Source organism: Schistocerca cancellata, chromosome 4 (genome assembly GCF_023864275.1).
Source record: "Schistocerca cancellata isolate TAMUIC-IGC-003103 chromosome 4, iqSchCanc2.1, whole genome shotgun sequence".
NCBI lineage: Eukaryota > Metazoa > Arthropoda > Insecta > Orthoptera > Acrididae > Schistocerca > Schistocerca cancellata.
Window position 1 is genome coordinate 348,417,218 of NC_064629.1, and position 15,209 is coordinate 348,432,426.

Consider the following 15,209-nt stretch of genomic DNA (forward strand, 5'->3'; position numbering starts at 1 on the left):
CTGTGTAATACCAAGTGGAATCTCATTGAACATAACCTCCATGAACGTAAGTTAAACATTTTGAAAACAGTGATACAAGCAGGGTGCCATGTAACCATTGAATGAAATCAATCCGGATGTGTCTTGCCTTACTGGAATTACTCAACTGGTCAGTCATTCAGTTGGCTGACAAACAGGTGCATGTGTAGGGTTCTCTGATCATTCTTTGTGTTCACAAGCAATGAAAATCATAGTAATATGTATAGTGTTTGTTTTGTAGTAGGATGGCTAGCATAACAGTTTTACTTCACTGATATTTTAAAATAGAACCAATCTCCACTTTTATGCCTCATGTATTCCTCTTTAGTTATTGACTTTCTCATTTCCTTTCTTGATGCAGAATACAATGTTACAGTAGAAAATGAATAAAATACATCTTCTAATTGAATTCCACATTGTATTGTAATCTCATACCTTAAATGAAACAAGTTTCAGTTTAAACTGTTTTTTTACAAATAAATAAAGTAGTTTTTACATATATACATAGAATGTTTGGTATAATATATGATGAATGGTGTATGAAATAAATAGAATTTTAATGCATATAAATAACCAAAAAAAGTTATCATCGTGTTTTCTTGCTGGCTTTCAACCTGCATTGCACGAATGCACACTTTTCTCTCTTAGATGCTGCCTGCCGGATTTTTTGTAATTGTTTAGCAGGGCCTGGAGGAAGAAGTAGCTCCATAACCCTGAAAACAAAACATATTTAGATTATTATTCAGATTACTGGTAACTTATTACAGAATTATTTACGCTGTAATTTTGCAATTTGATGTCAAAATTATTTTACTGGAGAAGGATCTATATGAAATATATGAACCATGTCATCCAGTTACTTTAAAACAATTACTATACACCCTAACATCAGCTACAGTCAATATACTGCATATTTATTTTTTGTTCAGTCCAGTGACCACATATTACGCAATATGTAAAAATGGATTTGAGTTTTTACGTTTCCAGTTTATCAGTCTTACATAATGTACTACTCATTTTATATTGATGATCTGGTGTGGACTTCATGATAATAAATATAAGTTGATGATGCCTGTCTTGAAGAGGATAATACAGTCTCACTTTTCATTCTGCAACAATATCTACTGCCACTCTTAGTTTGTATGAAGTTTATAAACTTTTTGGTTAGTTGCAGCTTAGACAAACATTTTCCTCTCAACTACAATGTATAGTTCTTTTAACTACAAATTTATTTAATATATTCTGCTGCAAAGTATTTATTTATGGGTAGACAACATCTCAAAGAGTTACTGAAATGAATGCATAAAAATAAGTTCATTGCAAGCACTGTACAAAGAAATACTCATACACTGAGAATGCAAAGCATGACCTGTATTTCACAATTATTAGTATTGAACTGTTTTTATGTACTGAAGTTCTGTATTCCATGAAATGCAAGAAATCAGTATTACTTATGAGTAAAACAATACACCATTCGTCTAATAGTTTCAAGACAGTAACTTTAATCATAAGAACCTGCTGTAAAATGAGTACATCTATATGTATGAACATGTGGCAGTGTTGTGTTAAGTCTTCAGTTGTCACTATAAACACTAGTGTTTTTCTTTCTTACTGTTGATATTACTTGTATGTGTAATGATCACAGAGTAACATCAGAATCAATGTCAGTCTCATACGCAAGCAGTGACCACTGGGAACAATCCAAGAGGTTTACATTGTTGTTATGACCAAGGTTCTAGTGAAGATGTATAACTTGAGGTACCAGGCCTTCCTACAACTCTACAATGATCTTGTAAATAAGAAACCCTTTGCAGATGCACCATAAGAAGTCTATAGGAGAAAACTCTAGAGACCTTGTGAACAAGAATGCAGTCCACCATAATCTAGCCACCTCTCCTCTAATGCTCCTTTGAAACAGGTTTGGATGAACTGCAAAACATGCTGCTGTGCCATCAGAATGAAGCCACATTTCTTCATCCAGTGGATGTTCTTGCATAAGAATCAGGTACCTCCAATCCATTTAGTGTGGGATAAGGCTGTACAGCAAGATTTTATCACCACATGGGGGTATCATTATCATGATCAAGATCTTGTGCAGAAACTCAATGCTACTATCTTCATCACAAAAATAATGTGCCCTGTCACTGAAATGTAGAGGCTTGTTTACTTTACTTATTTTCACCCATAATCATGTGCTGTGTTCTATTCTGACGCAGCTCTATGCACTTGTCAAGAATTTTCTTAGCCTCAAAAATGATATTCAGACTGATCTGTGGTGTCAGTTCACAAACTTCAAACTTAGATAACACTTCCTTAAACATTGTACATGAAGGTATGAACTATTCAGTAGCTTTCATTTTCAATAGTCTTCCAGCAGAACTGAGAAAAGTGAGTGATAATCCCAAAGTACAAAAATCCTAGTTGATAAGTTTTCTTGTGGCACATTGCTTTTAATCTGTACAGAAGCTCCTCACTGTAGTTCAGAACTTCTCTCAATAATGTGTTACTTATTTTAACATTCTCTCAGGTTTTTTGTCATGTTTTGTTAATTCTTTAATTCTCTTGTTTACAAATCTTGTAATGACCAATCTGTAAACTAAATACTGGATTGGATTGTTTGGGGGAAGAGACCAAACAGCGACGTCATCGGTCTCATCAGATTAGGGAAGGATGGGGAAGGAAGTCGGCCATGCCCTTTCAAAGGAACCATCCCAGCATTTGCCTGGAGCAATTTAGGGAAATCACGGAAAACCTAAATCAGGATGGCCGGACGTGGGATTGAACCGTCGTCCTCCCGAATGCGAGTCCAGTGTGCTACCACTGCACCACCTCGCTCGGTCAACTAAATATTGACTCAGTTCATGAATAAGTAGCTTTCGCTTGTATGATCCCACAGAACTTGATAATAAGAAAAATAAATAAAAATAAAAATATATTGGTGCCAAATATGTGTGAAATCCATGAGATTGTTTGGTATGAAGGTTTCTTTCATCCCAGTTGTGACTATTCTGAATGTTGAAAACAGCTTCTCTGGCAAAGTTCACTGTTCCAGTAATAAGAATTCGCCTTGAAAACTGAGAAACATCAATATTACAGTGTAGCAACTGAGTACAGGAAATTACATTTAGAGTAAAATCATAAATTATCATTGGGTGTATGTTCTGTTGTGATAAGGCTGGAGCTGGATTAACTGCTCATGTAGTACATTTAACATTGTTGTGAGACACATTAATATCATGTGCAGAGGAGGAGTAAGTAAAGAGGATCAAGGTGTGACCAGTGCAGGAAGGGGGCAGGCAGGTGATGGAGGCAGGAGATAATACAAGACTGGATGGAAGATGAGATGCCACAAGGTAGGGGATGAAATGACACACGATGAGGAATGATACATGATAGGATGGGAATCAGGGAACATGAGAGGGGGGAGGGAGGGATATGGCGTGACAGAGTGAGGGATAAGACAGGACAGGGTGGTGACAAAACAGGATGGCTTGGGGGGGAGCACGGGGATGAGACAGGATGTGGTTGGGGAAGAGCCAGGCCAAGCAGGAGACAATACAGGACAGAGAGGGGATGAGACAAAATGGCATGGGGGGCAAAACAAAATGGTGTTGTGGATGAAAACAGACACAAGTAAGATATGTGCTCTATATACTGAGTGACACATAACACATCTCCTGTTGTGATAAATAAATGACTAGTTCATAATAGCCCAGAGCCTGAAACTGGTCATAAAAACAAATATATTTATGTTCAATTGGAGCTGGAATTTAATCAAATTTATTATAAAAGTTGCAGATGCACTATCACTGAGATGAGGAACATGGAGGACATGATAAAAAGAAAATAAGTAGTTACTACAATGAATTTCTAAATACTAAGATCCAAGTTGATCAAATCTAACAGCAAAACAACAGCTGGAGATCTTGGGGTTAGGGGTTCTCAAATGAAGAAACCAACTAACCCCATTATATGATTTCGTAATGGACAATAGTGTCAAGTATTGAAGAATACTAATAAACATTAACACTGTCTGAATGCTTAAAATGAAGGTTAACACCAAGAGAGTAGTAGGATTCACACAACAGTTTGCCCCTCTTTAGTATGCTGCAAGAGACGGTTCTGGGCAAAAAGAGGTGTTTAGAGTATTCCATCCCCATATTTGGAAAATGAATACAGTGATATGCAAAACCTAAGGACAAAAGTAGCTTCCACATGATGTGCCATTGCCAAGTAACATAGCTTGAAAGAACTGCTACTGTATAGTAAAGAAGGTAGCTGAGGGTATACACAATGAAATGATCAGAAATGACATTTGTGTTTAAAGACAATAATTACACTGAAGTCACTGCAATTTATGATGGTCCCCTGGAAATTACAAAACACAGGACATGGTAGTTAATAGGTTGTGTGATCACCACACATGGCAATGCATGCTCTGCAATGTCCTCCCATGCTGGCCAGAAGATAGGTAAAGAGTTCTTGTGGCGTGGCATTCCATTCCTACACTAGTGGGGCTGACAACTGTTGCATAGTCACTGGTGCATGTGAATATGCTACAGTATGTCTAATCAGTGCATCCCACATGTGATCACTGGTATTTAAGGCAGGGAAATTGGCAGACCAGTCCATTCATCAAATATCTCCTCATTCCAAGAGTCTTCCACCTCCACTGTTCAATGCAGCCATGCATTGTCATCCGTAAAGATGAAGTCAGGACCAAACGTAACCCTGAAAAGATGCACATGGGGAAGGAGTAGAGTGTCACGATAATGTCGACCAGTTAGTTTACTGTGTTCAAAGATTTGGAGGTCAGTACATCCATGCAACATTATGCTCCTCACTTCATAACATCTGGACCACCAAAATGATCATGTTCAACAATGTCCTTGGGTGCATTACATATTCCCATCTCTTTCCATATGACGGTACACCAAGATTCACTCTCATACTGAACTGCTCTTATCTGAGAAGAGCACACAACCCCACTCCTCGTTGGTCCAGTACCTATGCTGTTGACAACACTACAAACAGTGCTACCAATATGTGGGTGTCAGTGGAACACAACATACTGGTCACTGGGCAAAGACACCACCCCATGCAGTCACCATGTCATCCCACTATGAAGCGTGCCTTGCAGTCCTGTTAAATATGGTTGCAACTGCATCTGTTGTTTGGTGTGAGTCACTTCTTGTCTATTGCACAATGTACGGTCATCTGCTGCTGTATTTGACCAAGGTCAACCACCGCATCTCCTTTGGGCAGCAGTGCCTGTGGTCCGTAATGCTCCGTATGCAAGTGAAATAATGCTGTGAGCAATGCCAGACTCCTGGGCTACACTCATCACACTTCATCCATTTTCCAGTTTCCTAATGATTCTTTTCCATGTGGAGTCATCCAGATGTTGTCTCTCAGCCATGTTGCATTGATGAACACAACCACAGTGCACTGTAACTGCTCACAGATTGATAAATACTGTCTTTTCTCGTTCCTTCAGTTGTGGCATTATAGTCATGTGACCACATGTGATTTGATGTCCAACTTTTTGGGCTCGGCTGGGAGATCTCTGCAACATGCTCCCACTCTTTCTTTCATTTCTACCAAGTAGTTAATACTTTAGGTTACTTTATTTATTTTGTCCTTCAGTTCTGTGGAGCAATGTTCATTCGTGATTCACCAGATGTATGATAAGAATAGAAGTGATCCATGAAAGAACAGTAACAGAGCTCAGAGTGCACAATTTGTTGTGAGCCTCATAATATGGCTGCAGAAAAGGGCTTTCAATAGAAGCTTTAATTCATTCCTCCACTGACAAGCCTGTTGCAGGTCTGACAGATCCCTGTCAGTAGACGTATGAAGTACACACAGAACCAAATACAACATTTAGAGCATCTACATCTACATCTACATGTCTACCCCACAATTCACATTTAAGTGCTTGGCAGAGGGTTCATCGAACCACAATCATACTATCCCTCTACCATTCCACTCCCGAACAGCGCACGGGAAAAACGAACATCTAAACCTTTCTGTTCGAGCTCTGATTTCTCTTATTTTATTTTGATGATCATTCCTACCTATGTAGGTTGGGCTCAACAAAATATTTTCGCATTCGGAAGAGAAAGTTGGTGACTGAAACTTCGTAAATAGATCTCGCCGCAACAAAAAACGTCTTTGCTTTAATGACTTCCATCCCAGCTCACATAGCATATCTGCCACACTCTCTCCCCTATTACATGATAATACAAAATGAGCTGCCCTTTTTTGCACCCTTTCGATGTCCTCCGTCAATCCCACCTGGTAAGGATCCCACACCGCACAGCAATATTCTAACAGAGGATGAATGAGTGTAGTGTAAGCTGTCTCTTTAGTAGACTTGTTGCATCTTCTAAGTGTCCTGCCAATGAAACGCAGCCTTTGGCTCACCTTCCCCACAATATTATCTATGTGGTCTTTCCAACTGAAGTTGTTCGTAATTTTAACACCTAGGTACTTAGTTGAATTGACAGCCTTGAGAATTGTACTATTTATCGAGTAATCGAATTCCAACGGATTTCTTTTTGAACTCATGTGGATCACCTCACACTTTTTGTTATTTAGTGTCAACTGCCACCTGCCACACCATACAGCAATCTTTTCTAAATCGCTTTGCAACTGATACTGGTCTTCGGGTGACCTTACTAGACGATAAATTACAGCATCATCTGTGAACAACCTAAGACAACTGCTCAGATTGTCACCCAGGTCATTTATATAGATCAGGAACAGCAGAGGTCCCAGGACGCTTCCCTGGGGAACACCTGATATCACTTCAGCTTTACTCGATGATTTGCCATCTATTACTACGAACTGTGACCTTCCTGACAGGAAATCACGAATCCAGTCGCACAACTGAGATGATACCCCGTAGGCCCGCAGCTTGATTAGAAGTCGCTTGTGAGGAACAGTGTCAAAAACTTTCCAGAAATCTAGAAATACGGAATCAACTTGAGATCCCCTGTCAATAGCGGCCATTACTTCGTGTGAATAAAGAGCTATCTGCATTGCACAAGAACGATGTTTTCTGAAACCATGCTGATTACATATCAATAGATCATTCCCTTCAAGGTAATTCATAATGCTTGAATACAGTATATGCTCCAAAACTCTACTGCAAACCGACGTCAATGATATAGGTCTGTAGTTCGATGGATTACTCCTACTACCCTTCTTAAACACTGGTGCAACCTGCGCAATTTTCCAATCTGTAGGTACAGATCTATCGGTGAGTGAGTGGTTTTATATGATTGCTGAGTAGGGAGCTATTGTATCAGCGTAGTCTGAAAGGAACCTAATCGGTATACAATCTGGACCTGAAGACTTGTCCGTATCAAGCAATTTGAGTTGCTTTGCAACCCCTAAGGTATCTACTTCTAAGAAACTCATGCTAGCAGCTGTTCATGTTTCAAATTCTGGAATATTCCAGTCGTCTTCCCTGGTGAAGGAATTTTGGAAAACTGCGTTCAATAACTCGGCTTTAGCGGCACAGTCGTCGGGAGCAGCAAAATCGGCACTGCGCAGCGAAGGTATTGACTTCGTCTTGCCGCTTGTGTACTTTACATACGACCAGAATTTCTTCAGATTTTCTACCAGATTTCTAGACAATGTTTCGTTGTGGAACCTATTAAAGGAATTTCGCATTGAAGTCCGTGCCAAATTTCGCGCGTCTGTAAATTTTAGCCAATCTTCGGGATTTCGCGTTCTTCTGAACTTCGCATGCTTTTTCCGTTGCCTCTGCAACAGCGTTTGGACCTGTTTTGTGTACCATGGGGGATCAGTTCCATCTCTTACCAATTTATGAGGTATGAATCTCTCAATTGCTGTTGCTACTATATCTTTGAATTTGAGCCACATCTCCTCTACATTTGCATAGTCAGTTCGGAACAAATGGAGAGTGTCTCTTAGAAAGGCTTCTAGTGACACTTTATCCGCTTTTTTAAATAAAATTATTTTGCGTTTGTTTCTGGTGGATTTGGAAGAAACGGTATTGAGCCTAGCTACAATGACCTTGTGATCACTGATCCCTGTATCAGTCATTATGCTCTCTATCAGCTCTGGATTGACTGTGGCTAAGAGGTCAAGTGTGTTTTCGCAACCATTTACAATTTGCGTGGGTTCGTGGACTAACTGCTCAAAATAATTTTTGGAGAAAGCATTTAGGACAAACTCAGAAGATGTTTTCTGCCTACCACCAGTTTTGAACAAGTAGTTTTGCCAACATATTGAGGGAAGGTTGAAGTCCCCACCAACTATAACCATATGAGTGGGATATTTATTTGTTACGAGAGACAAATTTTCTTTGAACTTTTCAGCAACTATATCATCAAAGTCTGGGGGTCGGTAGAAGGAGCCAATTATTAACTTAGTTTGGCTGTTAAGTATAACCTCCACCCATACCAATTCACACGGAGTATCTACTTCGACTTCATTACAAGATAAACCACTACTGACAGACACAAACACTCCACCACCAATTCTGCCTAATCTATATTTCCTGAACACCGTCTGAGACTTCATAAAAATTTCTGTAGAACTTATTTCAGGCTTTAGCCAGCTTTCTGTACCTATAACGATTTCAGCTTCTGTGCTTTCTATTAGCGCTTTAAGCTCAGGGACTTTCCCAGCACAACTACAACAATTTACAACCACAATTCCGACTGTTCCTTGATCCAAGCACGTCTTGTGTTTGCCATGCACCCTCTGAGATTGCAGCCCATCCCGTACTTTCCCGAGGCCTTCTAACCTAAAAAAACCACCCAGTCCACGCCACACAGCCTCCGCTACCCGTGTAGCCGCCAGCTGAGTGTAGTGAACTCCTGACCTATTCAGCGGAACCCGAAACCCCACCACCCTATGGCGCAAGTCAAGGAAAGCAAGCCAGCAAGTTGCTGGTGGTTAAAGCAGACTCAGACATGGTAATTGGATGTCTCTATAGGCCCCCTGGCTCAGCAGCTGTTGTGGCTGAGCACCTGAAGTATAATTTGGAAAGTATTTCAAGTAGATTTTCCGACCATGTTATAGTTCTGGGTGGAGATTTTAATTTGCCGGATATAGACTGGGAGACTCAAACATTCATAATGGGTGGCAGGGACAAAGAATCCAGTGAAATTTTTTTAAGTGCTTTATCTGAAAACTACCTTGAGCAGTTAAACAGAGAACCGACTCGTGGCGATAACATATTAGACCTTCTGGTGACAAACAGACCCGAACTATTTGAAAAAGTTAACGCAGAACAGGGAATCAGCGATCATAAAGCGGTTATGGCATCGATGATTTCAGCCGTAAATAGGAATATTAAAAAGGGTAGGAAGATTTTTCTGTTTAGAAAAAGTGACAAAAAGCAGATTTCAGAGTACCTGTTGGCTCAACACCAAAGTTTTGTCTCAAGTACAGATAGTGTTGAGGATCAGTGGACAAAGTTCAAAACCGTCATACATTATGCGTTAGATGAGTATGTGCCAAGCAAGATCGTAAGAGATGGAAAAGAGCCACCGTGGTACAACAACCGAGTTAGAAAACTGCTGCGGAAGCAAAGGGAACTTCACAGCAAACATAAACATAGCCAAAGCCTTGCAGACAAACAAAAATTACGCGAAGCAAAATGTAGTGTGAGGAGGGCTATGCAAGAGGCATTCAATGAATTCGAAAGTAAAGTTCTATGTACTGACTTGGCAGAAAATCCTAAGAAATTTTGGTCTTATGTCAAAGCAGTAGGTGGATCAAAACAAAATGTCCACACACTCTGTGACCAAAATGGTACTGAAACAGAGGATGACAGACTAAAGGCCGAAATACTAAATGTCTTTTTCCAAAGTTGTTTCACAGAGGAAGATTGCACTGTAGTTCCTTCTCTAGATTGTCGCACAGATGACAAAATGGTAGATATCGAAATAGACGACAGAGGGATAGAGAAACAATTAAAATCACTCAAAAGAGGAAAGGCCTCTGGACCTGATGGGATACCAGTTCAATTTTACACAGAGTACGCGAATGAACTTGCCCCCCTTCTTGCAGCGGTGTACCGTAGGCCTCTAGAAGAGCGTAGCGTTCCTAAGGATTGGAAAAGGGCACAGGTCATCCCCGTTTTCAAGAAGGGACGTCGAACAGATGTGCAGAACTATAGACCTATATCTCTAACGTCGATCAGTTGTAGAATTTTGGAACATGTATTGTGTTCGAGTATAATGACTTTTCTGGAGACTAGAAATCTACTCTGTAGGAATCAGCATGGGTTCCGAAAAAGACGGTCATGTGAAACCCAGCTCGCGCTATTTGTCCACGAGACTCAGAGGGCCATAGACACGGGTTCCCAGGTAGATGCCGCGTTTCTTGACTTCCAAAAGGCGTTCGATACAGTTCCCCCACAGTCGTTTAATGAACAAAGTAAGAGCATATGGACTATCAGACCAATTGTGCTATTGGATTGAGGAGTTCCTAGATAACAGGACGCAGCATGTCATTCTCAATGGAGAGAAGTCTTCCGAAGTAAGAGTGATTTCAGGTGTGCCGCAGGGGAGTGTCATTGGACCGTTGCTATTCACAATATACATAAATGACCTGGTGGATGACATCGGAAGTTCACTGAGGCTTTTTGCAGATGATGCTGTGGTGTATCGATAGGTTGTAACAATGGAAAATTGTACTGAAATGCAGGAGGATCTGCAGCGAATTGATGCATGGTGCAGGGAATGGCAATTGATTCTCAATGTAGACAAGTGTAATGTGCTGCGAATACACAGAAAGATAGAGCCTTTATCATTTAGCTACAAAATAGCAGGTCAGCAACTGGAAGCAGTTAATACCATAAATTATCTGGGAGTACGCATTAGGAGTGATTTAAAATGGAATGATCACATAATGTTGATCATCGGTAAAGCAGATGCCAGACTGAGATTCATTGGAAGAATCCTAAGGAAATGCAATCCGAAAACAAAGGAAGTAGGTTGTACACTTGTTCGCCCACTGCTTGAATACTGCTCAGCAGTGTGGGATCCGTACCAGATAGGGTTGATAGAAGATATAGAGAAGATCCAACGGAGAGCAGCGTGCATCGTTACAGGATCATTTAGTAATCGCGAAAGCATTACGGAGATGATAGATAAACTCCAGTGGAAGACTCTGCAGGAGAGACGCTCAGTAGCTCGGTGCGGGCTTTTGTCAAAGTTTCGAGAACATACCTTCACCGAAGAGTCAAACAGTATATTGCTCCCTCCTACGTATATCTCGCGAAGAGACCATGAGGATAAAATCAGAGAGATTAGAGCCCACACAGAGGCATACCAACAATCCTTCTTTCCACGAACAATACGAGACTGGAATAGAAGGGAGAACTGATAGAGGTACTCAAGATACCCTCCGCCACACACCGTCAGGTGGCTTGCGGAGTATGGATGTAGATGTAGATGTAGAATCTGCAGCCAACACGGTCGCAAAGCCATCTGAGATTCTGATTCAGACCCTCCACCCGGCTCTGCACCAAAGGTCCGCAGTCGGTTCTGTCAACAATGCTGCAGATGGTGAGCTCTGCCTTCATCTCGTAAGCAATACCGGCAGCCTTCACCAAATCAGATAGCTGCTGGAATCCAGAGAGAATTTCCTCAGATCCAAAGTGACACACCTCATTAGTGCCGACATGTGCCACCACCACCTGCAGCTGGCTGCACCCTGTGCTCTTCATGGCATCCGGAAGGACCCTTTCCACATCAGGAATGACCCCACCCGGAATGCACACGGAGTGCACACTGGATTTCTTCCCCTCCTTAGCCGCCATACACCTAAGGGACCCCATTACGCGCCTAACATTGGAGCTCCCAACTACCAATAAGCCCACCTTGAAGGCTGAGAATCATCCTCTGAAACAGGGCAGGCAGCTGCATCTGGCTCAGCCAGAGACAGTGCCTGAAACCTGTTTGTCAGACGCACCAGTGAGGCTTTCTGATCAGCCTCTGGGGACGTCTTTCGCTGCCTGCCACGCCTTGGAACGACCTCCCAATCAACCACAGGTGAGGGCTCAGCCCCACTGCGGGCAGCAACTGGGGCAACCACAGCGGCAGACCGATCTGGGGACGGACAGCACGTGGTTGACATCCCTGTGATACCCAAGTCCGGCTCCCCACAGTGGTGGCCATTGGCAAAAGCTTCAAGCTGCATGACCGAAGTCAGTGCCGCTTGCAGCTGTGAGCGAAGGGATGCCAACTCAGCCCTCATCCGAACACAGCAATCACAGTCCCAGGTATCTTGTTTGATTTAAGAGAAGCATTTTATTGTTGAACCATTTTGGCATAAGTTACATTATTGTACAGTTACATGAAAAATTCATCAATTTCTCCTTTAATATCTGAGTGAAATAAGTAGCAGAAAGTATTCCTGAATTGTCACCTAACAAGGGAACTGTTCTGATTATGGCTAATGTCTTTAAAGAGTTGACAGGAAATGGGTAAGATGGAGGGGCATACAGTTCTAATCTTCTTCCACTGTTTTTCTTGATAAATGCTATCTATCTTTCACTAAATATAGCAGGGGGTTTCTTTTCTGAATTGTATTTGTCGATGAGATGATAGTTTACAAAGTTTATGTAGGTCACTGTTCAAGTACTAATATTACAGCACAAATACTGTGCCATGGGATTTTTAGATAATAATGCATCAAAGGAGGAAAGAAAAATGAGGGTTTAATGTCCCATTGACAAACAGGTTATTAGAGACAGAACACAAACTCATCACATCTTTTCTTTTTCAAAAGAGCAATTCTGGCAAACTTAATCTCGATGATTGGATAGGAATCTCAACCCTGCCTCCTCCAGAATGTGACTCAGTTTCTTAAAACAGTCAGTTCTGATAACCTGGGCTTATACAAGAGACACTGCAACATCTGTTTAGTCAACACTAGACAGAAAAGTGATTTTCAGTTGGATAACACTTCCTTAATTTATGTACAGAGTGGTATTCATTTCTAATTGACTTCTAACACAAACAAGGATGTAGAAATGTACGTAGAAACACACGTAAGATTTTCAAATCAAATTTGAAAGACTTCCTTGTAGCATATTCTGTACAAGAGATCCTTGCAATAGTTTAGTGTCTTTTGCTGTAATTTGGTATTTGTGTGAATATATTATAATTCTTGGGAGAGTTTGTTTATCTATCTCTTCTTTTTCAAAGAAATATCAGCATTCTATTAACTATGTATATAGTGCCTTATTCCATGAAATGGTTGCTTTGGTGCACATAGTCTTCTGATACCTGAGAAAATTTAAATGACTCGGCAGAGAACTAACAGATAAAGTGGGGCCTGCATATGCCACTGGTGGACACTCAAGAAATTAAAACTCAGCTGTATTTCTAAGCTCACATATATATACACTACTGGCCATTAAAATTGCTACACCGTGAAGATGACGTGCTACAGACGCAAAATTTAACCGACAGGAAGAAGATACTGTGATATGCAAATGATTAGCTTTTCAGAGAATTCACACAAGATTGGTGATGGTGGCGACACCTACAACGTTCTGGCATGAGGAAAGTTTCCAACCGATTTCTCATACACTAAGAGCAGTTGACCGGCTTTGCCTGGTGAAATGTTGTTGTGATGCCTCGTGTGAGGAGAAGAAATGCGTACCACCATTTTTCCGACTTTGATAAAGGTCAGATTGTAGCATATCACAATTGCAGTTTATCCGTATCACGACATTGCTGCTTGCATTGGAGAAGACCCAATGACTGTTAGCAGAATATGGAATCGGTGGGTTCAGGAGCGTAATACGGAAGACCATGCTGGATTCCAACGGCCGTTTATAGCTAGCAGTCGAGATGACAGGCATCTTATCCGCATGGTTGTAACAGATCATGCAGCCACGTCTTGATCCCTGAGTCAACAGATGGGGACGTTAGCAAGACAACAACCATCTGCACAAACTGTTCGACGACATTTGCAGCAGCATGGACTATCAGCTCGGAGACCATGGCTGTGGTTACCCTTGCACTGCATCCCAGACAGGAGCGCCTGCGGTGGTGTACTCAATGAAAAACCTGGGTGCACGAATGGCAAAACATCATTATTTTGGATGAATCCAGGTTCTGTTTACAGCATCATGATTGTCGCATCCGTGTTTGGCGACATCGCGGTGAACGCACATTGGAAGCGTGTATTTGTCATCCACATACTGGCGTATCACCCAGCGTGATGGTATGGGGTGCCATTGTTTACATGTCTCGGTCACCTCTTATTCACATTGGCAGCACTTTGAACAGTTGACATTACATTTCAGATGTGTTATGACCCGTGGCTCTACCCTTGATTCGATCCCTGTGAAACCCTACATTTCAGCAAGATAATGCACGACCGCATGTTGTAGGTCCTGTACGGGCCTTTCTGGATACAGAAAATGTTCGACTGTTGCCCTGGCCAGCACATTCTCCAGATCTGTCACCAATTGAAAACATCTGCTCAATGGTGGCCGAGCAACTGGCTCGTCACAATACGTCAGTCACTACTCTTGATGAACTGTGGTATCGTGTTGATGCTGCACAGGCAGCTGTACCTGTACACACCATCCAAGCTCTGTTTGACTCAATGTCCAGGCATATCAAGGCCGTTTTTATGGCCAGAGGTGGTTGTTCTGGGTACTGATTTCTCAGGATCTATGCACCCAAATTGCGTGAAAATATAATCACATGTCAGTTCTTGTATAATATATTTGTCCAGTGAATACCCATTTATCATTTGAATTTCTTCTTGGTGTAGCACTTTTAATGGCCAGTGGTGTATTAAAGGAAAATAAAGGTGGAGTGACACTGGCATCACACCTTAAAACAGGATGTTGAACTCTATCCCACAGGGCATTGACAGCCATGAGCACCAATCAGCTTATCTGCAGGCTGTCTGCGAAGTAGTACTATTGTACCTCATTCACACCTTGTTCTGAGCATACATGAACCATATGCCCACCCCTGTACACATGTGGAGAACTCAGCCGAAACAGCACAATACAGCATAGTTCTGGTATCCTGACTACCATGCAACAGCTGTTTTTCCTTTCCTTCTCATCTCTACCCACAAATGCCCAGCTGCCAGGCACTCCAGCTGAAACAGCCTGCCTTAAAGAGCCATCCATTGGAAGTGTTTTTGTCCCAGTCTTTCAAGGATATGGT

General features: G+C 41.5%; 1 protein-coding gene across 3 annotated transcripts in view; it reads right to left on the reverse strand.

Annotated features, from left to right (window-relative positions):
- Positions 1-461: 461 nt before the first annotated feature.
- The window catches only part of LOC126183585 (uncharacterized), a 231,062-nt gene continuing 216,314 nt past the window's right edge, over positions 462-15,209 (reverse strand). For all 3 annotated transcript variants that reach the window (XM_049925681.1, XM_049925683.1, XM_049925682.1), the window contains one exon: positions 462-731. In XM_049925681.1, coding sequence (XP_049781638.1) covers positions 605-731 — 127 coding nt within the window. In that variant the 3' untranslated portion in view covers positions 462-604. The remainder of the gene's footprint in view (positions 732-15,209) is intronic.